This window comes from Vulpes lagopus, chromosome 19, assembly GCF_018345385.1.
Source record: "Vulpes lagopus strain Blue_001 chromosome 19, ASM1834538v1, whole genome shotgun sequence".
NCBI lineage: Eukaryota > Metazoa > Chordata > Mammalia > Carnivora > Canidae > Vulpes > Vulpes lagopus.
The window spans coordinates 28,863,148-28,886,027 of NC_054842.1; the positions used below are offsets into that span (position 1 = coordinate 28,863,148).

The window sequence follows — 22,880 nt, forward strand, 5'->3', positions numbered from 1 at the left end:
TTCACACTTTATGTTATCTAAGAAGAGTATGTCACCAGAAACAACATTGTTGGGAAGATTATACCTAGAAAAAAAAATTTTTTTTTTTTTTTTGAAAAAAATTTAAACATCTATTTTCTTTTACATTTAACTACATGATTACCATAGATCCACCAGTGTTTTGTCTGGCTTTGGATACTTTCCTTAAAATGCATTCTGATCTTTATTAAAATTGAATTACTAAGCAAAACCTGATTGGCCCTGTTTCAGTTCTTAGGTATGGTGGGTTAAATTGTCAAAACTCTTATTCTTATTAAGTTTAAATAAAAATAAAACAGAAAACCCTAAACTTTCAGATAAGTTTGTCTTACTAGTAATTTGTTTTGGTGATCCCTTGGTATAAAGACATTTTGTACTTAAAAAGAGAATGAATAAAAAATCATATAAAGTGAACCTTATGTTGACTAGCCTAGCAAGCAAAACTAATTTGTTCAATTATGTTTTCTCTCCCATTTCACCTTAGCTAGTCGTCTGGGATTGTATTCCAAAACTTCCCAGTCAGTCTCAGGAGAAGAAATAGATGCAATGGATGTCCAGCAGCTTTCACAAATTGTACCAAAGGTAGGCCTAAACTTAAAGCCTTTTTAGATGGAAAGGCCTTATTCCAAGTGTTACAATTTCTGTTACCTTCATGAAACTGTTTGAGAACAGTGAGGACAGGACTATCTAATTGATCCAAATCATGAAATGAAATCTCATGATTGAAGTCAGTCTTCTCATTAAGAATATTTATGATACAGTTGGAGTATTTATAGTCATTTGAATACAGAGAGCAAATTGTTAACTTTAGCAAGAACCATCTTTCCTCTTCAGGAGGGTATATGGAGGTTAAGTGGTTGAATTACATTTACAAAGTACAGAGTGGAGAGAGATCATTACTTTGTATTTCTTACCATTTTGTTTTAAATGTGTCATGAATACTTAATGCTTTTTAAAGAAAATCGAGGTATCATTTTCGTACAGTAAAATTTACCCTTTTTAATATACAGTTCTAAGTTTTGACCAGTGGATACAATCTTGTAACCAACCACAGTCAAGATCTAGAACAGTTCCATCATATCCCCAAATTCTTCTATGTCTTTTTATAGTCAACTCCTCTCTCTACTTTTAACACTTGGCAACCACTGATTTGTTTTCTGTCCCTATAATTTGCCTTTTCCAGAATGCTTTAAAAATGGAATCATATAGTATGAGGCTCTGGATCTGCTTTTTCCATTTAGCATAATGCTTTGAGATTTATCCATGTTGATTGTATTAATGATTTGTTCTTTTCTTAAATTGCTGAGTACAGTAGTATTCAGTGTTTGGGTGAATGTGTTACTTGTTTACTGGTTTAAAGATATTTGTATTATTTCCAGTTTTTGTTGATTATGACTAAAGCTACTATAAACATTTGTGTTTAGATTTTTGTATGAAAATAAGTTTTCATTTCTCTTGGATAAATACCTAGGAGTAATTGTTGGGTCACAAGGTTATATGCTTAACCTTTTAAGAATTTTCCAAGTTGTTTTACAAGGTGGCTTTATTATTTTGCATTCCCACCATAGTGTTTGAAAGTTCTAAATTCTCTGCATCCTCACCATCATGCGAGATTGTCATTTTCTCTCACACCTCATTCTAATAGGTAGGAAGTGGATCTTTGTATGGTTTTAATTTGCATTTCCCTCACAGTTAATGATTTTTAATACCTTCATGTGCTTATTTGTCATCCATATATCTTTTTTTATATATATATATATATCTTCTTTAGTGAAGTGTCTGCCCTGCCTATTTTTAAAAGATTGTATCTGTTTTCTTAATGACTTTTGAGAGTTCTTTATATGTTATAGATACAAGTCCTTTATCAGATACTTGATTTGAAAATAGTTTTTGCTAGTCTATGGCTCATCTTTTTATTTATTTTTATTTATTTATTTTCTTTGTTTAGATTTCATTTATTTATTCATGAGAGACATAGAGAGAATGCAGGGACATAGGCAGAGGGAGAGAAGCAGGCTCCTTGCAGGGAGCCCGATGTGGGACTCTATCCCAGAACTCTTTGCTAGTCTATGGCTCATCTTTTTATTTTATTTTTATTTATTTATTTATTTTTCTTTGTTTAGATTTTATTTATTCATGAGAGACATAGAGAGAAGGCAGGGACATAGGCAGAGGGAGAGAAGCAGGCTCCTCGCAGGGAGCCCGGTGTGGGACTCTATCCCAGAACTCAGGATCACACCCTGGGCCAAAGGCAGATGCTCAACCGCTGAGCCACCCAGGCGTCCCTCTTTTCATCTTTTAGCACTTTCAGAGAGTAGGAGTTTCAAATTTTGATGAAGTGTAGTTTATCATTTTTTCTTTTATGGATAATGATTTTGATGTCTTTTCTGAGAATACTCTGCTTAACCCAATGTCACAAAGAATTTTTTTACCTATATTTTCTCCCAAAAGTCTTATATATTTTTAGATTGTTACACTAAGGTTTGTGATCCATTTTTAAAAAATATTTTATTTATTCATGAGAGAGAGAGAGAGGGAGACAGAGAGAGGGGCAAAGACACAGGCAGAGGGAGAAGCAGGCTCCATGTAGGGAGCCTGATGTGGGACTTGATCCTGGGACTCCAGGATCATGCCCTCAGCTGAAGGCAGACGCTAAACCACTGAGCCACCCAGGGATCCCTTGTGATCCATATTGAATTTTTGTGTATGTTGTGAGAAATGGGTTAAAGTTCAGGTTTTTGCATATGGATGTTCAATTGTTTCAGCACCTTTTGTTGAAAAGACTTTTTTTCTTTTAGTTTAAATAAACTGAAAAAAAAGAAAAAGACTGCTTTTTTTCTTTGAAATGTCTTTTTTTAAACCTTTGATTGTAATGCTTTTCCAACAGATTATTTATAGGAAAAGTATCTTCTTTTTTTATAACTCGTTAACTTCTTCAGAGCCTTTAGGTATAAGATTATTTTATTAGGATGCTTTGGCTGTTGGGGTTTAGAGGAAGGAACTTCACAAAGCCTCTTTTGTGGGTACATAAGTTCTGTAGGAAGGGCCTCGTAAAGGATAGGCAGTATTATTGCCTCTAAGTTCTTGACAGTTTGAGTTTCTTGTCCTTATTGTTACTTGACCTATTTATGCACATATATTTGTATATCCTTTAAAATAAGTGTTTATCATCTGACCTTTATTTTTTTTTAAAGATTTTATTTATTTATTCGTGACAGAGAAAAGCAGAGACACAGGAAGAGGGAAGAGCAGACTCCATGCAGGGAGCCCGATGTGGGACTCGATCCCGGGACTCCAGGATCGTGCCCTGGGCCGAAGGCAGGCATTCAACCACTCAGCCACCCAGGAGTCCCCTAAAGCTTTTTATAATAGAATTTTCTGATTAGAAAATTTATTGATTAGTAGTATATGTTCAAATTGTAGAAAAACTGGAAACCTAAAAAAGTAAGAGTCAGAATGGAAACTGCCTTTAATATAATCCAGATACTCAGAGGTTGTACACTCACAGAGCATCCAAAATAATAAATTAACCCATGTCTTTTTAAAAAATGTGCTTAACAAAACTTGGTTGGACCCTTTATAGTGTTATAAATATTTGTTAAACATAACTTCAGCATTCCTGAAATCATTAGTTATTATAAAACATGTTTTTAGTTGGTGTATAATATTTTGCTTCAGTATACTGTGCATGTATAAACACACAGCAAATACGTGGTTATATAGTCCTTTTTTTGTTGAAGTTTTAGCTTCCGTTTATTTTTTGTTACTGTAAACAATTACTTCAAGGATAATAACAGTAAGCAACTATTTACCATGTGCCAGGCAATGTATATATTACATACATTATCTATTTACTTCTAATAGTCATCTATATTATAAAAGATAGGCAACCCCATTTTTACAGATGGGGAAATTGGGGCCCAGAGAATATGAAATACTTTCAAGTCTCAGATCTGATGAGTGGTGGCAGTAGCATCAGGACTGGAGCCCAGGTCTGTGTGACTCTCAGGTCATATGTTGCTTACTGATTTATTGAATATGTTATACACGACATTATTATACACAACTTTGTACCCATCTCTGATTATTTCTGTAGAATAAATTCCTACATGTGAAATGATTGGACCAGTGACCAACATATTTACAAAACTCTTAACACATACTGATGAATTGTCCTCTGAAAAGATTTTAGTTTATATTGCCACAAACTGTCCTTCATACAGTAGTAGTAAGTCCCTAGGCCTCCAGCCTCACTTGTGGTTAGATTTTAGGCATAGTTACAAGTAGACATGTACTGTTTTACTCGTTTATCTTTTCTGTATTTCAAGCTGTAGTTACTCATGAATGTTGTTTTCAGAGCATCTGGGAACAGTGTGGGCATTTGCTTTATTTTGCATTTAGTGAGGAAGCTATTTCCATATTTGAATGGGAGTGTGTGTGTGTGTGTCTCCTTTCCTGTTAGTTTCTTCCTGACATTTATTTCTGAGATATATTCTGTATTAGGTTACCCGGGAGTATTGAGACGGAGTATACATTAGTAAATATATGTGAAATCTGCAGTTAATTAAACATTTTCCCATTAGACCTTTGTTCAACCTTTTCTTCTGAACCTATTCCCAGAGATGGTAACAAGTAGTGAAACTGACAGATTTGAAGTTTCATTTTATTTGCTTTCTTGGTTCATTCTCTGGGCTCTCTGATAAAAATGCTAATGAACTCTGAAAACCAACTTACAGGTACTTAGAGAGGGAAGTAGCAAATTGCAAATTACAAATTATAACATCAGCTTGGACAAATTACATCTTTTCCAGATAAGAGTTTTGTGCATTAATTATGGCAGATACCCTGATGCTATTCCAAAGAGACTTAAACAGTATAAAACCTAAGCCTTGTGAGAAGCTTGTTGAATGACTTAGTCATACTACTCTAAAAAGGAATTCTATAAATACCAGGGCTTCCTTCCAGATATTTCTTTTGACTACCTAAATCTTTTCTCTATGTATTATTAATGAATTGTTTTGGTTTTTTGGGGCTTAGCTGGACTCCTCTTGTCCCCCAATTTTGTTTTCTTTCCCACTTTATCTTGTGTTTATTGAGCTCTCTAACCAACATGTATACTTGGTCTTACGGTTTTACTTCCTGTTAGTTTGAATAGCTTTTCTTTTATCCATGTTAAAAGCAAAAAACTTTTCTTCTAAATTTCCAGCTTACTGAGATTTTCCCATATGTACTAAATCTCCTTAACTCTGTTCATTATTAAAATGTTTTTTAGTTTCCTCTTTCTGTAATTCAGTCTCATTCCAGATCTAACATTGCTCTGTCCTATTGACCTAGAGCCATACTACTTAGAGAGTAGTATGGAACCTGAATTTTGCTTAGTTATTTATAAAGTCCATCTAGTGGGAAGCCTGGGTGGTTCAGTTGGTTAAGCATCTGACTTTAGCTCAGGTCATGATCTCTTGGGGTCTTGGGATGGAGCCCTGCATCAGGCTCCTGCTCAGCAGAGAGTCTGCTTCTCCCTCTGCCTCTGCCCTTCCTCCCCACTTGTGCTCCCTGTCTCAAATAAATAAATAAAATGTTAAAAAAAAAAAATCAACCTGGGAGTTCTTAATGTTTTTGTTTATGATTTCTTCCCGGTGTGTCGTATATTTCCCAATGATTAAAGTGGACATCCTCTTTTGTTCTTTGTTTTTTATAATAGTACCTCTATTTGTATTTCTAACAAACTTATTAACCAGATTTCTGTAATATAATCCCAATCAGTCTGCTGTTTAAATTTTGATAGGTTATAAATATTTTGTCACCCCTTTCTTCTTCAGTGCATCAGGTATCTTTTTATCTTTTCTGGAAGATTAGGGTAACTCTAGCAGGTTATTTTAATGCCAAGAAAATTTTTATTAACCTTTCCTTTAATATTTTCCTGTTTTCTTCTTTTTATGACTTCCTTTCTCTAACACCCTTGTCTGTTCGTGTTGTTCAGGAAAACTCTGAATGCTAACCACAAATATAAAAGAGAAAAATACATAGATTTCCCCCCTCCTTTTGATGATTTTCATCTTTCTCTCCCATATTATTCCTTTTTTTTTTTTTTTAAAGATTTTTTATTTATTTACGACAGACACAGAGAGAGAGTGCCAGAGACACAGACAGAGGGAGAAGCAGGCTCCGTGCAGGGAGCCTGACGTGGGACTCGATCCCGGGTCTCCAGGATCAGGCCCTGGGCTGAAAGTGGTGCTAAACTGCTGGGCTACCAGGGCTACCCTCCCATATTATTCCTTAAACTCTCTCCTTTTCTGACATGACTTCTTTTCCACTGTCCTTTTACTATCCTGTCTTCAGCCTGTCTTCTCCCTTCTTGTTCCCAAACTGCAGTGATTTTATTGTGTGCTTTTACCTTTAATTGGTACTTTTTTCCAGGTAGAGAAACAGATATAAAGGCGAAAAGATTACGAATAGAGGAAATTGAGGTACTCCTAATTAATCCTAGCTCTGTGATACAGTGATGTAGCTCAATTGCTAGTCCTTTCTGTTTTGTTTTGTTTTAAATCTCATTTATTTAGGCCATAATTTTGTGTCACTAAATCTAGTATTTTTAGTCAACTAAGGAGATTGACCTGCCCTTCTGGTGCTTTAAGAACAAATTTCACTGTGTACCACGTGTAAAACACAAAGTGAGTCTTCAGTTTTGCATTGAGATCTGCTTAGTCTGAAAACTACTCCTTTTTTTGAGTTGCCATCAAAGCTTTGAAATGCTAAAATCTTATATCAAATGGTAGGTTTATTGGATGCATGTCAAGTAATTTATTATAAAAGAAATACGCTTTCAGTCCAACAGTTACAACTTCACTGCCACTGTCAGTGATAACCCACAGTGGTTATAATGGAATGATTTGAAATGATTTGCAGTGGCCTAAAGGCAAAATTTTACTCTGTTCAACCTGAGTATTGGTAATTAGCCTTATACTTAAATATTCTGTAAAATCTACAATCTTTGCTAAACACTCTTGTACTTCACTGTGTACTACATGATTAATTTCTGCAGTAATGTAGAATTTTCACTTAAAAGATAACTAGTATACTTCCTTTTTCTTTATAGATTTTATTTATTTATGAGAGACACAGAGAGAGATAGAGGCAGAGGCACAGGCAGAAGGAGAAGCAGGCTTCATGCAGGGAGCCCAATGTGGGACTCGATCCTGGGATTCCAGGATCATGCCCTGAGCGGAAGGCAGACACTTAACTGCTGAGCCACCCAGGCATCCCATTAAGTAGGATACTTTCAATGAGTATGTAGCTGAGTCTTTTTTAAAGACACACTAAAGAGTCTGAGTAAATTTTTGAATTTTTTATAGGAAATATGTTCTCCAAATATGAATTATGTGATTCATGGTACTTAGAAGATCTAAGCATATGTAGAAATGTGATAATACAGTTAAATTGAGCCTTTTGCCTAAGAAAATGATCCTCATTTATTTTAGACCTTTATTAAAATTGGGAGAGAATCTTTGAACAGTCTGTGATGGTACTAAGAGTCATTCAATGATTAATTCATTTTGTATTTATAGAGGACTGAAGGTATGAAGCAAAAATCTCTGCCTTCAATTGAGCTTATAATTTAAGATAAGCACATATATATATAACATTATGTCAGATAAGTGCTAATGAGCACCAACAAAAGCAGGGAAGAGAGAGATGAATGACTGAAGAGGTAGATTGAAATTTTTAGATAACATGACTAGAAATGGCCTCACTGGCAAGGCCATATAATATTGAGGAAAGAACACTCCAGACAGAGGGAGCATAAGGGTAAAGACATTGAGGTGAGTGTGCATGGTTTGTTTCAGGAACGATGAGGAGAACGGCATAGGTGTAGTTTGGGTGACAAATGAGGAAGAAGAGGCATGCACTTCATGCAGGACTTGGTAGGTAGTAATCAACTTTGACATTCATTCTGAGGGAGATACGAAGTCATTGGAAGGTTTTGAGCAGAGGACAGATGTAATCTGCCTTGGGTTTTAACAGTTTGATTATGGTCACTGTGTGAAGAAGAAACTGCACAGGAAGCAAGGGCATAAATAAGAAAATCAGTTATTGGCCCCACGGGTTTAGAGTAAGGAGGTTGAACTCTGGATTTATTTGAGGATGGAGCCAATAAGATTTGCTGTTAAACTACTTGTGGCATCTGACAGAAAAGGAGGAATCAAGGATGGCTTCCAAAATATAGGGTCTGAGTGACTACGAGGATGTATTTATCATTAGCAGAGGATATGAAGGAGCATGTATTTTGGGAAATAACAAGGGTTCAGTTTGTGATAGTTTTAAGTCTTAGAATTCCAAGAGGAAAAGTGGAAAAAGTAGTTGGATTAATTTCATTGGTCTGGATTTTAGAAGAAATATTGAGGCTGGGGACAAAAATGCATAAAAATAAATCTATAAGGCTGGATGAGATCACCTACGGAGAAAGTAGGGGATTCTTAGACCTCTTACATAGGGAAATTTAAGAACTAAGTTGTGGAATATTCTAACATTCAGACTCTAGGGAGGTCTGGAGGAACCTATGGAAGAGGAGTAGCCGGAAAGGTAGAAGGAAGACCAGAAGAGTATATAGGGTAGTCAGGGGAGCCAAGTGAAAAAAATGTTTCAGGAGGAGGGAATTGCCATCTATGTTAGGCTGCTGCTGAAAGGTTAAGTCAGAAGAAGAATGACCGTTAGTGTTAGCAGTGTGAGAAGTCTTTGGTAATCTTGAATAGGAGTTTCAGGGCAGTGTGAAGTCAACTGCCCAATTTTAATAGATTCAGCAAAGAATGAGAAGAGAAAAACGGGAGACTGCAAGTACAGAGGAGTTTTGCTATAAAGAGAAGGAGAAAAGGGTGGCAGCTGAAGTGAGAAGGAAAGTTTTTAGTTTTGTTTTATCTAAATGGAAGAAATCACAGCATGTTATTTACTGATGGTAAAGATGCAACAGTGAGGAAAAGATTTTGATATCAGAAGGAGGAGGATTTCTGGAGCAATGATTTTAAGTAGGTCAGAAGGTAGAGTATTTGCCCTACACTGGGAGGCATATTCAGTTCATTTGTAATAAAAGAGAAGGGAGGGGATGGTACTGTATTGGTGGGAATTATGGAAGTTTTCTTCTGATTCTGTTTCCTCTGAAGTGGGAAGCAAGGTTGTCAGTTGAGATTGAGCTTGGAGATGGGGATAAATTGAAAGTATGAGGAGAGAAAACTTAGTATGAACTAATCCTCTAGTATAGTAGGGAAGAGAATGGTGTACTATGTAGATATTAAAATCACCATGACTTGGAAATGTTGGGAAAAGTGACAGTGAGGAGCTAATTAAATAAGTCAACAGGGATGAAAAGTACAGCATAAAGAAAATAGTAGTATTATAATAATGGTGATATGGTGACTGATAACTACACATATCATGGTGAGCATTATGTAATGTATAGAATTGTCAAATCACTCTGTTGTACACATCAAACTAATACAGTGTCATATTTGTTTAAAAAATCTGGAAAAAATTTTGTGAAACATTGGGGACCTACCTAGAGCAGTGCATGCCTGCAGTTAATAGAAAGTATAGTCTCATGTGACATTCAAAACTGGAATTTTGTGAATAAAGAAGGGAGAATGAAAGACACCTACCCCTGTCTAGTTTTACCTAGTGGTACTATTTGAGAAGACTGTAGGGATGGCCTTGGTTTGTGACAAATGAGGTTAAAACAATGGGGAAAAGTGGAGGATACGGGGGATGTTGTTGATGCTTGCCTTTGATGCACAGCAAAGGGGTATTAGTAGACCAGGAGATGGAATCAGAAAAAGCGATTAAATGCATGGCTTGGACAGATAAGATCATATAAACTGTTGGAGATACAGTGGAAGAGAATCTAAAGAATTAACAGGAACAAAAGAGAAGTAGACACTTGACACTGTTAAAAAAAAACAACAACAAAAAGACTGTATAGACATTGAGAAACAGCTATTCTTTATCTTTCCTGACAGAACAAAGGGAAAAGGCCATTTTTGTTTGCCAGTGTGATGAAGAGATAAATGCAAGAGAGTTTTTCCTTTATCCATCTCTGAAACATTTCTAGAATAAGGCTGTTTTCTCTTCAGCGCTTAAACATGGGATAAATTAGATAATTTGTTTAGATTACATATTTCCCCAGATAACATTGGTAAAGTTTGAAATGACCATGTGAAATGAGTCTCTTAACAAACATATGGTATATTACTTAACCTTGATCTCTACAAAGTAAATACAATTTACATTGATAATTTAAAAAATTATTGTTACAAGTGCATCAGATATTTTTTAACATTGAAGATTTTTAGTGTATCCTGTATTTTAACAGGTAGCGGTGTTTTACAGAGCTAGTCCGAGGCACAAGATGAAAATTATTAAGGTGGGTCTTTAAGAATCACACTGTTTTATCTCTGTCTCCAAAATGCTACTTCTTGTCTTTCATTATACTTAGATTTTTAGGAATATTGATAAGAGCATTAAAGTTGGAAGTACTGTGAAACAAAAGAGGTGGGGTTTTTTTGTTTGTTTTTGTTTTTGTTTTCTTGAGCTTGAAATGGAAGCATTAATAGAGAATTTAGTTAGCAAAGGAAGATGTAGAAGAAAATGTTAGTGAAATATCTGCAACACAACCTTCTTTAAACAGTTGAACAGTGTAGACATTATGTTCTGACAGGAGTCCATAGTCAAATCATCCCAGTGTAAATAGCAGTAATTGCTTAGAAACTTAATACAACAAGAAAAGGAAATGTTAGGAGAGTGGGAAGAATATTTCAAATATTTCAAATATTTAATTATATTAATCAGTGAGGTATATACAAAGCAACTGATGTAGTATCCATTAGTTAAAGGGCTTAAATTCTTAATCACATAGACCTCCCTTGTATTAGTTCAGAGTTTCTCAACCTTCACACTATTTGACAATTTGGACTGGGTTCTTTGTTTTGAGGGGCTGTCCTGTGCATTATAGGATGTTTAGCAGTCCCTGACCCCTACCCCGAAGTCATGATAATAAAAAATATCTTCAGACATTGCCTAATGTTTCCTACAAGGCAAAATTGTCCCTGAGTGCCACTGTGTAATTAACTCTAGATTAGACTTTAGACATAGCTCTTGCACATGAGAATATTAATAGCAACTCTTTCTAAGCTGTATCTTAAGACTTCCATATATTGAAGTTTGTTGAAAAGTCAGTGGTCCATATTATTTCCAATCTTTATTATGTGAAAAAAATAGAGAAGAGTTGTTGATCCCTTTATCTTTGTGGAAGCAACATTTTTATCAGAATCCTCCCTTCCCACTCCAGTCTCTACAAAAGAATGGGTCGGTTGTAGCCATGACAGGAGATGGAGTCAATGATGCAGTTGCTCTGAAGGCTGCAGACATTGGAGTTGCAATGGGTCAGACTGGCACAGATGTTTGCAAAGAGGCAGCAGACATGATCCTTGTGGATGATGATTTCCAAACCATAATGTAAGTTTTATTTCAGTGAATGTGCATCAGAGAATTTTGTCCCATCTTTTTCTGCACTCCATCTCCAGAGAGTTCAACTGGAAAAGAATTAGGATATTCAGCAGTGGATGAACTGTATTTTACTAGAATGAATTAATCTTATGTATGGCCTAGTATATAATTTTTGAGAAAATTATTTGTATGGAATAGAAAGGACATAATAAATGGCAGAGTCATTCATTTAGGAAATATTTCCTGAGTGCCAGCCAGATGTCACATTTTTCTGGCCATCAGTGTAGTGGTACAGGAGTAAATTTTCATGGGGCCTTTATTCTAGTTAAATTCAGGCTTTTAGAAATATGCATGTGCATGGCCTCACAGTCAGTATTAAAAGTAATCAAGTTCATCCATACCTATTTCTTTATGGACATAAGGACACTTACCATACTGTTAGTGATACAAGTTACTAAGTTTAAATAACTTTGTCTCCTTCAGCTATGGTTTCTAATGGATTTAAGATTTTGTGTAATATCTGATCATGTCAGTTGTGCAATGTTCAGGTGGCAGTCACTTGAATCCTGTTATCTGATAATTATCTGTCAGGTAACCTGAGTCTTCCTCATTTCAGTGACTCATGCTAATTATATGCCTGGCATACTTCATCAACCTGTAGTGGCCAAAAGTGGAGCATGTGGGAGCTCAGAACTCAGAATTGACACAATCTTGTAGGGATAGAGGTTTTTTTCTTTCCATTCTTAGAATTGTATAAAAATCTTGAAAGAATGGGGAAGTTGTTTAAAAAAAACACATAATTTACTAGATTCAACCAAATGAGAATTTAATCTTTGTAAACTATATTCTCTATATAATTCTGCTACAGCACATGTCTGATTTTGTATAGGAGCAATAGGTAGCTTAAATTCTAAAATTCGTATATATCTTATTGCCAATAATTCCTGACATACATTAGTTTAACCCCTTACCATGCATGCATATTGTACCTTTAAGAAAAAGAAAATTGGAGAGGTAAAGATCACTATTTTAGTATTATAAATGTGTAGTATAGTCTCTTGTGTAGAAAGAATGTATGATTTTAATGTTGAAATATCTTTAAGAATTTTAATATTGTGTAATTAAATTAATTCAGGTAGAGCTTCCCAAGCTGGACTTTCATTCCTTACCAGAATAATGTTTCTGTATTTTTTTCTAATCTTATTCATGTGAAGAAGATTAATAGATTATTTTAGTGACATATGTGTATGTCAGTTGGAAATTTGTTTTCAGAATTAGTTCTAGAATGTTAGTAAGATAGATATATCTTTATTTTTGTGTGGTAATATGTCTCATTCAATTTTTTTTTTGAATTTCAGGTCTGCAATTGAAGAGGGTAAAGGGATTTATAATAACATTAAAAATTTTGTTAGATTCCAACTGAGCACGTAAGTTTGTAAGGAGTTTATCACCATGGATCTTATAGATAAATGAGAAATAAAATTCAAGCAGAATGCTTAGAAGCCTCTGGGCTCTACTTCTGAGTGTTGTTCATATGTAAATTTTCCAAAATGAAAATTAATTCTATCCTAAAATTAAAAATGGCATGATAAAAATATGATGTCTTTATCATCATCAAAATATGTAAACATTTGTGGTTTATTTACTAGCTCCAGAAGTAACTAAGGAAGGAGTGTCATGGGTTTCCTTAGTATCTTTTTCCAAAAGTAGAAGGGCTTTTCTGGAGTCAAAAAACAGTTGCCAAAATATTGTTGAAACTATTAACTATTATGTAGTAACAGCTATTCGAACTTAATTTTTAAAATCTTCCTCTGTTATCTAAACATCTTGAAATCCTTTATTTAAATGCTGTAGTTATAAGGTTTATTAACCTTTGGCTTCAAAATATTCACACAAACAAAGCATAGGATACTCAGAAATACAGACTTCCTTTAAAAGCACGGTAGTAAAATGAGATTTTCAAATACTGAAGAAGTGGTATTATAAAAGTAGTAAGAATTATAGTATGCTGACAGATTTTTTTAAATGACTCTTTTTTTCCAACAGGAGTATAGCAGCATTAACTTTAATCTCATTGGCTACATTAATGAACTTTCCTAATCCTCTCAATGCCATGCAGATTTTGTGGATCAATATAATTATGGATGGACCTCCTGCTCAGAGGTAAGAGTTTTTCTTATGCATATATTAGAAGAAAAACAAAGAAGATGTGGTATCTTGATGATTAAGTTTTAAAATTTCATTCATGGACAGCATTAGAAATCTATTCATGCGGCAACATGTTTGTTATAAATTGTATGATGTGTGCTTATATCATTTACTCTCTTTGAGTGTTGTTCATGTGTCATGGATCTGAGCTTTTGCATTATGTTGGATGCCCTTTCTTGAGTTGAGAACAGACCAGGGAATAGGTGCAGTCCCTGTCCTTAGGAAATAAGCTTTTGTCTCCAAGAACGGGATGTAATGGAGAAATCCCGAGTTTAGTGTTTAGTGAGTTCTGTTGTCAATTTTAGAGACTTTGGAAAAGTATTAAAGGATCTAAGCATTTAGATAGGCTAGAGATGTTGCTTTCCAGCAGAAAAAGTCATGGAGTGATATGTGTCGATGGCCATCGTAATAAATCATCCTAGTCAAAACCTCCTTGCATGAAAGGTATTTCACAGTTTACTCAGTAGGTTAGTATTTCAGGCCATATCTGAAATAAGCAAACTTATATGTAAATGAAATTGGACAATTTTTTGAAATTTGACCCTCAATCCCCCATCAAACTATGCCAAATAGAAGTAAAAGAAAGAAGAGTGATACAATCCCTGGTTATTTTTGAGTAATTATAGCCAAGCTTTTCTTTACGATTCAACATTTTGTTTCCATAAGAAAACATTTAATTTCCTGGATAATTGAGGTTAATGAGGTCATAAAAGTGCTAAATCCAAACCGTAAAACTTTAAAGTAATTCACTTTTCTATTTGTTTTGAAGCCTTGGAGTAGAGCCAGTGGATAAAGATGTCATTCGTAAACCTCCACGCAACTGGAAGGACAGCATTTTGACCAGAAATCTGATACTTAAAATACTTGTTTCATCAATAATCATTGTTTGTGGGACTTTGTTTGTCTTCTGGCGGGAGGTATACTCACTGGATAAGCTGTCTTAATAGCATGCGTTCTGTATGGTAGGACTCAGTTATTTTGGTGTGTCACACAGAAACCTGGGAATTTAGGAGAGCTCTTTGGAAAAGATAACAAAGACATTAAAAATAGTTGGGTTTCAGTCTTTATTATTAATAAAATTGCTGATTGATTTATTAGAATAGTTTAAATCTGCAAAGACATAACAGTGCAATAAAAAAATGAGTCTATTAATATTTGGGGAGGGGCACCTGGGTGGCTCAGTGGTAGAGCGTCTGCCTTTGGCTCAGGCCGAGTCTCAAATCGGGCTCCCCACAAGGAGTCTTCTTCTTGCTCTGCCTATGTCTCTGCCTCTCTCTCTCTGTGTCTCTCATGAAAAAATAAATCTTTAAAAAATATTTGGGGAGAAATTAGAAAATCTGAATCTATTGCTACTTTATTTCATCAGAAAAGAAAATTGTTTCAATGTCCAATATATGGTTTGTAAAAGACTTTTTACTTTATTTAGATTACAACTATTCTTTAGTGATTTACTTAAATGGCATATATATTTAGGTAGCTTACACGTTTTATATCTTAGACTAAAGTTATTTTATTCTAAAGCAAAGAAAAAAATAACCTTTTACAAGCATGCAGTATTTCTTCATTAAATTGAGCCACTGACAACCATTTTTTCCTCTTGACAGCTACGAGACAATGTGATAACACCTCGAGACACGACAATGACCTTCACATGCTTTGTGTTTTTTGATATGTTCAATGCACTAAGTTCCAGATCCCAGGTAAGCTTAGGTGATCTTAGCTGACTAATTCAACTGGTAGGGTAGGCAAGGATTATGGGGTTTTAGCTTTGCTTGATTTTGTTGCCACAGAATATAGCCCCAGATATAGCCTTCCCTATGAACATGTACCTACAAACGTGTCATAATAAGGATAAGGCATTTGAGCAGATAGACTTACGTTTGACCAGAAGATCCAAGTAAACCACAGGTCTCATTGCCTGGTCTTTCTTCTTTGCATTCTCTTATTATCTGTAGCCTTAAGATAGGTTCAAGCTAATATTATCTGAGAGAATTGGACAAACCTCATGGGTTCTGTTAAGATGGTATTAGTCTCATATTAGAAGAAAGTATTGTTAGAAGTACAAGAACAGTTTTGAGCATATTAATGTATTTTGATTATTTCTGTCAGTGTTTTAGAACTTAGGACGTTTTAAATTTGCATTTCTTCCCATGTTGTATCTTAAGATATGATTGCCTTTTCTTGATTAAAGTGTTTTGATAGAAAATAATGGGCTATGGGCTAGAACCTAGTAGTAGTTTTTCAGAGCATAATTGTTCTTGAAAACTAGTTCCATCTTGAGGCCTGACTCTTCATTTTAATTCTAGAGTACCTTATAAATCCTCAATTATATCTATTACCATTTGACATGCTGGAACTTTCTGAATACTTTCTTAATTTAGACTAAGTTTTGAAGAAGCTACGGTATTCATTTTTTTGTTTTATGAAAGGCAGTTTTACATTTTTAGTACACATAGAACTAGGTCTATTCTTTAAGAAAGGCTTTTAGATTATCTTACCCTAATAGATAGAAATGATTTAGCAAAATAATCATACAAATAAAGTTTTGATGTTTTAGAATGTTAAAGGAAGTTACTTTTCTTTCTGTGATCTCTTGTTGATATTGTTGTTATTGTAGCGTCACTTTTGTAGAGAAAGCTTTCTTGATAAAGAGAAGCTACTTTAAATTGTACCTTTATTCTATCTTTATTCCAAAATAATAGTTAAAATTAAGAGATTTCATGGTATTGCCATTGTGGAGTTCAATCGAATTTATTAAAAATTGGAGATGATCATGCTAATTAAGAAGCTGTTTCAGTGACCAAGGAATAATAATTGAACTCTTTGCTCTGCCAACAGACCAAGTCTGTATTTGAGATTGGACTCTGCAGTAATAAAATGTTTTGCTACGCAGTTCTTGGATCCATCATGGGACAGTTATTAGTTATTTACTTTCCTCCACTTCAGAAAGTTTTTCAGACTGAGAGCCTAAGTATTCTGGGTAAAGAAAATGTTATCTTTTTATAATTTATATATTTCAGATGAATTATTGTATTTTCTAAGGCATTTGTTCTACTAAAAATTTAAAAAGTGAGATAAAAAAAATTTAAAAAGTGAGATAAAAAAATGAGTTGATTTGAAAAAGGAATGTTCTGTTTTTTCATTTGCAGAAGTTTAGGGAGCTGTCACTTGCTTAACTCTAGGCTTTAATTTTTTTGGTAATTTTTTTCTTGGTTATCAGTTGTTAGATTGTATTTGCTGCTTTTGAAGTATAGCAAATGAAAACTTATTAAAGAGTAATTGTAGTTTATAACTTTTCAATCTTATATGAAGAAAAAAATAGATTTTAAATTGTAATTTCAATAAACTAATATTTCAGTATTCTTACTTGCTAATTTGTACATTCTTATTTTACAAAATAGCAGCCTGACCCTAAAAGAAAATTTTATTAATATTCTGTGGAAGACAGACATTATTCTTTCACATAGTATGTATTAAATGTATTATGATACAGTACATTTAAAAATTGATCTTGTGTAAGGCGAGGACTGATGTGTTTTGTGGTAATGCTACTTTTAATTCTTGTGTTTTTTTTAAGTTAATTGGGATATTTATGAAAATAAGTTATACAGTCTCACTGTGTTTGTTGCATGCTGTAAGTCCAATTTACCTTGAAGTTGAAATAATTTAATTTCAGTTTTTAAATTCATTTTTATACTTGTTCCTCTTTTTAAAAAGTGGGGTTTTAAGGAGACACCTGCAATTTATCAAGCAATGAATAAGAATGAGATAGTGTGTATAGTACTGTAAAGATATAATCTTTATTTGTTTTTAATTTTGTTTCGTGAAGATTTGTTTTACTTATTTCAGAGAGAGAGAGAGAGTGAGAGAGTGAGCATGTGTTCATGAGTAGGGGAAGGGGCAAAGGGAGATAATATCCAAGCAGACTCCCGCTGAGCGCAGAGCCCGTCACTGGGGCTCGATCTCATGACTCATGAGATCAGGATCTGAGCTGAAACCAAGAGTCTGGCACTTAACTGTCTGAGCCACCTAGGTGCCCCAAAGACATGGTCTTTAATGATGAGTTCTTCTAGGCTCTCAAATGGAATAGATAGAAATTCCTAGGTAATCTTTAGATAGGCATTTTTTCAATCAAATTAAAATGAAAAAGGCTGTAATCTATTAAATAGAAAACAACTCTTGTGTGACTTAATGGTTATGAAGCTGTGGTTCAGGGAGAGTAGTCATAACAAGTGGGTTCTAGTTTTCTGCCTGCTGCCTTTCCTAGCTATATGACTTCACATAATTCATTTTTGAGCCTAACTTTCCTCATTTTTTTAAAGATTTTTATTCATGAGAATACACACACACAAAGAGAGAGAGAGAGAGGCAGAGAGAGAGAGAGGCAGAGACACAGGCACAGGCAGAGGGAGAAGCAGGCTCCATGCAGGGAGCCCGACATGGGACTCGATCCCGGGTCAGGCCCCGGACTGAAGGCAGCGCCAAACCGTAAAGCTACCCGGGCTGCCCAACTTTACTCATTTTTAAACTGAGGCTAATTTTGTGTACCTACTGGAATGGTTGTGAAACAAAGTATTTTAAAAGCTCAGTTAAAATGCTAGAAAAGGGGCAGCCCGGGTGGCTCAGCGGTTTAGTGCCGCCTTCAGCCCAGGGCCTGATCCTGGAGAGCTGGGATCGAGTCCCATGTCAGGCTCCCTGCATGGAGCCTGCTTCTCCCTCTGCCTGTGCCTCTGCCCCACCCCCCTCTCTGTGTGTTTCTCATGAATAAATTTAAAAAAATATATATATATATTAAAAATGCTAGAAAAACATAAGCTATTAGCTTTGCAACTGTGTTTCAAAGAATTATATGAAGAATTATATGAATGAAATGAAATCTATGAAATCTCTTATTTTCTCTTGCAGATTTGCTGTTTCTTGTGGGTCTTACCTCTTCAGTGTGTGTAGTAGCAGAAATTATAAAGAAGGTTGAGAGGAGCAGGGAAAAGATCCAGAAGCATGTTAGTTCGACGTCGTCGTCTTTTCTTGAAGTATGATGCATATTGCATTCTTTTATTTGCAAACTAGGAATTGCAGTCTGAGGATCATTTAGAAGGGCAAGTTCAAGAGGATAATGAAGATTTGAGAACTTTTTAACTTTTCATTGACTAAAAATGAGTGTTATGTTAAAGACTTGATTTGAGACTTTAACCTGCTGGCAGTCCCAAATGAAATTATGCAACTTTGATAACATATTTCTTGATTTAAATTGGCTTTTGCAATTGAGTGGAACTTTATAAAGCATATGGGCAGTTATTTAATTAAAAAAAAAAAAAGCAAAACATGAACCACCTTCTGCACTTAAAGAGGTCTAACACTACAAATACACTATCTATCTTAGATAGATTAAATTTTTTTTTAATTTTTAAATATTGTACTATTTATGGTGGTGGGGCTTTCTTACTAATACACAAATAAATTTAATCATTTCAAAGGCATTCTACTGGTTTAGAAGTTGATTCCCAGGAGTGCCATATTTCAGCTACTGTATTTCCTTTTCCCCCTGCAATGTAAGCAGCTCAGACACCTTGTGTTACTGTTTTTGTATCAAGTTTTTTTGCACAGGATGTGACCACTGTCAGATCACTGTTCTTTTCTTTCTTTTTGTGATTGAAAAGCCTATACTGCAATTTGAAGTAAATGTTTGCTTTTCTTAGTAAGTGTAAATGGTTCCTTTTTTTTTTTTTTTAAGTTATGAGTCTTTGGTCTAGCAATATTAATACAGGGTTATCAAGTGGCATTCTAGGTAGAGTAGCCTTGTTGTAATTAACACATAGTCATAGAATGAAAAGTATTTAAGAGTGATTGGGCTAAAATTTATATAACAGATTATATGAACATGTTAATGCCTCTTTTTTGAGTTAAATATAAATATACATTTTGTCAAGTATCATTTTGTCATCCCCTAAATATAAATCCAAGTACCTCACCTGAATAATTGAATTTTATTTTTCTTAATGTCTTTCTATGTATATTTTTAAGCATCTTTCTTAGGAGGTATAGAATGCTATACTTAAAGAATAAAAACGCCCCAAACTCAGATAGATGGCTTATGAACCAGGGTATACATGGAAGACTCTGCACTGGCCTTGCTCTTTGAGTATCTGCAGCTTCTTTGGCTTAGGTTGCAGCACTGTCCTGAGCGCCTTCTTGGACTTGTATTATTTGTTCTTTGCTTTTCTTTTGATTCATTGAGCATGCTAGAGAAATAGTTGGATTTACTCATATAATGCCATCAGTTTTTATAATAGCTTGGTGAGGTGTAGATAATTTATTTTTGTTTGTTGTGGCAAATTTGGGCCAGAAATTCAAAATTAGAAGTCCATTTTCCTGTTAAATACTTCTCTTTGAAACAGAAATGGGTTTTAAATTCTTAAATGTTTATTTCTTCTTGAAATTTTTGAGTTTTGTATTTTATAATTACTCCATTTTTTAAACTGTCAGGATAAACCACTCTCTAGTTTTTATCACCGATATTAACCTGCCAGTGTTAGCACTGAAATATTGTTATTAATGATAGGAAAAATACCTATTCTTTGAGTCCTTGTAATTGAAACAGTTGAGTATAAGGAGTTGAGATGTCTGAAATTTATTCTACTTTACCCTTCAAGATTCAATAGTCAAATGTACATTTTTCTCATTAGATAGAACATAGAAACCGTTATCTAGTCAACTTTATCTTTAATGACGTGATGTCTCATACCTAAATTTTGTATGATTTTTTTCTCTGTTACAAAGACTTGAAATATGTTATTAAGTGCATATCAATCTTTTGCTTTCCATTTTAGGTTTAGAGTATGACTCGTATGAAATAAATGTGCCTATCCTTTCATTTGATTTTGAACCAAAAGAAAAAAATGATTTCTTTTCATAAGTTAATTACCTTCCAGTCGGGACTGTTGACATTAAAATTTTATGGATGTAGAAGATACAGAAACTAGGCAGTATTCATAATGCATAGAATCTGTGATTTAAAAAGTGAAATGTACGATACAGATATACTACATCCAGGTTTCAATTTTCTGTAATGTAACAACAAAGTAGATTATTTGTATATATATCTTCCATAGTATATCATCCAAATTATTATAATTTAAACATGCTAGTATCTGAATTTTAAATTTTTATCCCTTTTCCTAGCCCTAGGACTTGCTAGAGTCCTTAATTAAAATACTAACTTATTTGATTATTTGCTGTTAGACTACCTTTTGAAGTTATTTGGTCCCAAAGTAATTCAACATCTGGGAAGAAAAGAAAGGAATTTGAAATAATTTACCTAGGTAGATAATTCCTAGTTGCAAAGAAACAAGGCTTAGCATGTTCTCTCACATTTGTACTAGGGATAGCACAATCCAGAGATGAAACAAAGTAAAACTAGACAACCTAAAAAACCTCCCCCTTCAGGATATACAGGCTTTATGTAATAGCAGTAACCACACTCAGAATGCTAAAACACATTTTTTACCTTTTATACCCATAAAAGGTATATCTTTCTTATTGGTAATCTTTCTGATCTCTTTTATACAGGACATATACTTACATAAGTAAGTAGTTATACTTACTTAAGTATATGTCCTGTATAACCCTGGAGTCTTAACCTGGAGACCAATATGATATATATTGGGCACAGTGGTAAATGCTGCCCCAAAAGTTATAGTAGTCAAAGGAGAGAAACAACTTCATGGGAAGGGGTTGTCAGAGAAATTTCCTAGAACTAGTAGCATCTGAACCTGAACCTTAAGTTAGGAATCTTCAGCCTAGAAGCAGCAGAATATTGCAATCAATTACACAGCCTTTATAGAGGTGTTGGTGGAGAGCTGGAAGGAACAAATGAAAACCTCAAGGAGTTTGAAACAGTTACGGGAGGAAGTATATAATGTGAAGGGTTGGACAGATAGTCAGGAGCCTAGTGGTGAAGGGTAAAGACATTTGAGTGGTAGCATGCTGGAAGATTTCAGGAGTGTGATGTGAGTTTGGATTTTTATCTTGGAAGCCTGGAGGGTGGATTGTAAAGACAAAATAGGGAGACTGATGAAGAGAATTGTAAAAGCTTAAGTGGTAGAGGGACTAATTGAGCTGTGGTAGTCAGTATGGAAAGAAAGGCATGGCGTTTCTGTCTTCTAGGAGATAGTATTGACATGACCAGGTGGGAGAAAAAAATGTGGAAAATACCTGTTTTGGGCTTAGATAATAGAGCTGTTGGGAGAATTACTGAAGCTGAGCAGCCTTTAATGCGACACAGGTCAATTTGAAATGGAAGTCTGTGGTATCCTTGAGATTTCCCAGTGGACATGTTAGATGAGGTTTTAGTACAATAGGACTTAAAGCCATGGCTGACAAAGTATAATGTAGGAAAATAATTTCTTGTTACAGGCATTATCCTTTGCTAAAAATAAAGCAATAAATGAATGGAAACTTGGCTTTGATAGAATGAAAGTTTTTGAAAGTAGTTTTTTTAGTATAATAATGTAAAGTTCAGCAAACATTCAGAATGCAAGGGGAAAAGATAAGATTTCAGCTTCCTCTGTTACAGAGCTTTCAGGATGAATCTGTTAAGATTACTGACTGGAAGACACTGATCTGAATATTGGGAGCACATCTTTTTTATATTTGCAGTAAGACACTTTCTTAAGAGGTGAGAGAAAATAAGCAAAGAACTGGGTAGCTTAGACTGAAGTTTGCTGGGTGTGGAAATGGACTCAGTGAATGACATTAACGCTAGAAAGCAGCTGCTTGCCTTGAGAGATTTATGGCAGGAGAATAGAAAGCAGTGTTTTGCTTTTTCTTTTCCATTTTAGTCGTAATTCTTCCTTGGATCTTTCTAGCCTCATATCCCGCACAGTGTTCTAACACAATCCACTTAGAAGTCTTTTTGGATAGTATTCCTTCAACTTAAAACGGTTTTCCTCTGCCTCAGTTTTGAGAATTAGAATTTTTACCTGTTCTTCAACACCCAGCTGAAGAGCCAATCAGCAGCGTGGCCTTTCCAGATTACTGTAAAGGTGTGTGTGTGTGTGTGTGTGTGTGTGTGTGTGTGTTACAGTTTCTTGTAAATACTATGAAGAATAAATCCATCCACAAGTTTGGGCATTAAGTTGTGCAATTTTATTTTAGAAAGCATTAAA

The 22,880-nt window shown here is 34.6% G+C and overlaps 1 protein-coding gene across 6 annotated transcripts in view; it reads left to right on the forward strand.

The window, feature by feature from the left end:
* ATP2C1 (ATPase secretory pathway Ca2+ transporting 1) overlaps positions 1-22,880 on the forward strand; it is a 171,828-nt gene that overhangs the window by 134,734 nt on the left and 14,214 nt on the right. For all 6 annotated transcript variants that reach the window (XM_041734119.1, XM_041734118.1, XM_041734117.1 and 3 more), the window contains 9 exons: positions 503-600; positions 10,376-10,426; positions 11,351-11,517; positions 12,867-12,935; positions 13,555-13,671; positions 14,486-14,633; positions 15,321-15,416; positions 16,555-16,696; positions 18,622-18,746. In XM_041734119.1, the coding sequence (XP_041590053.1) occupies positions 503-600; positions 10,376-10,426; positions 11,351-11,517; positions 12,867-12,935; positions 13,555-13,671; positions 14,486-14,633; positions 15,321-15,416; positions 16,555-16,696; positions 18,622-18,746 (1,013 nt within the window). The remainder of the gene's footprint in view (positions 1-502; positions 601-10,375; positions 10,427-11,350; positions 11,518-12,866; positions 12,936-13,554; positions 13,672-14,485; positions 14,634-15,320; positions 15,417-16,554; positions 16,697-18,621; positions 18,747-22,880) is intronic.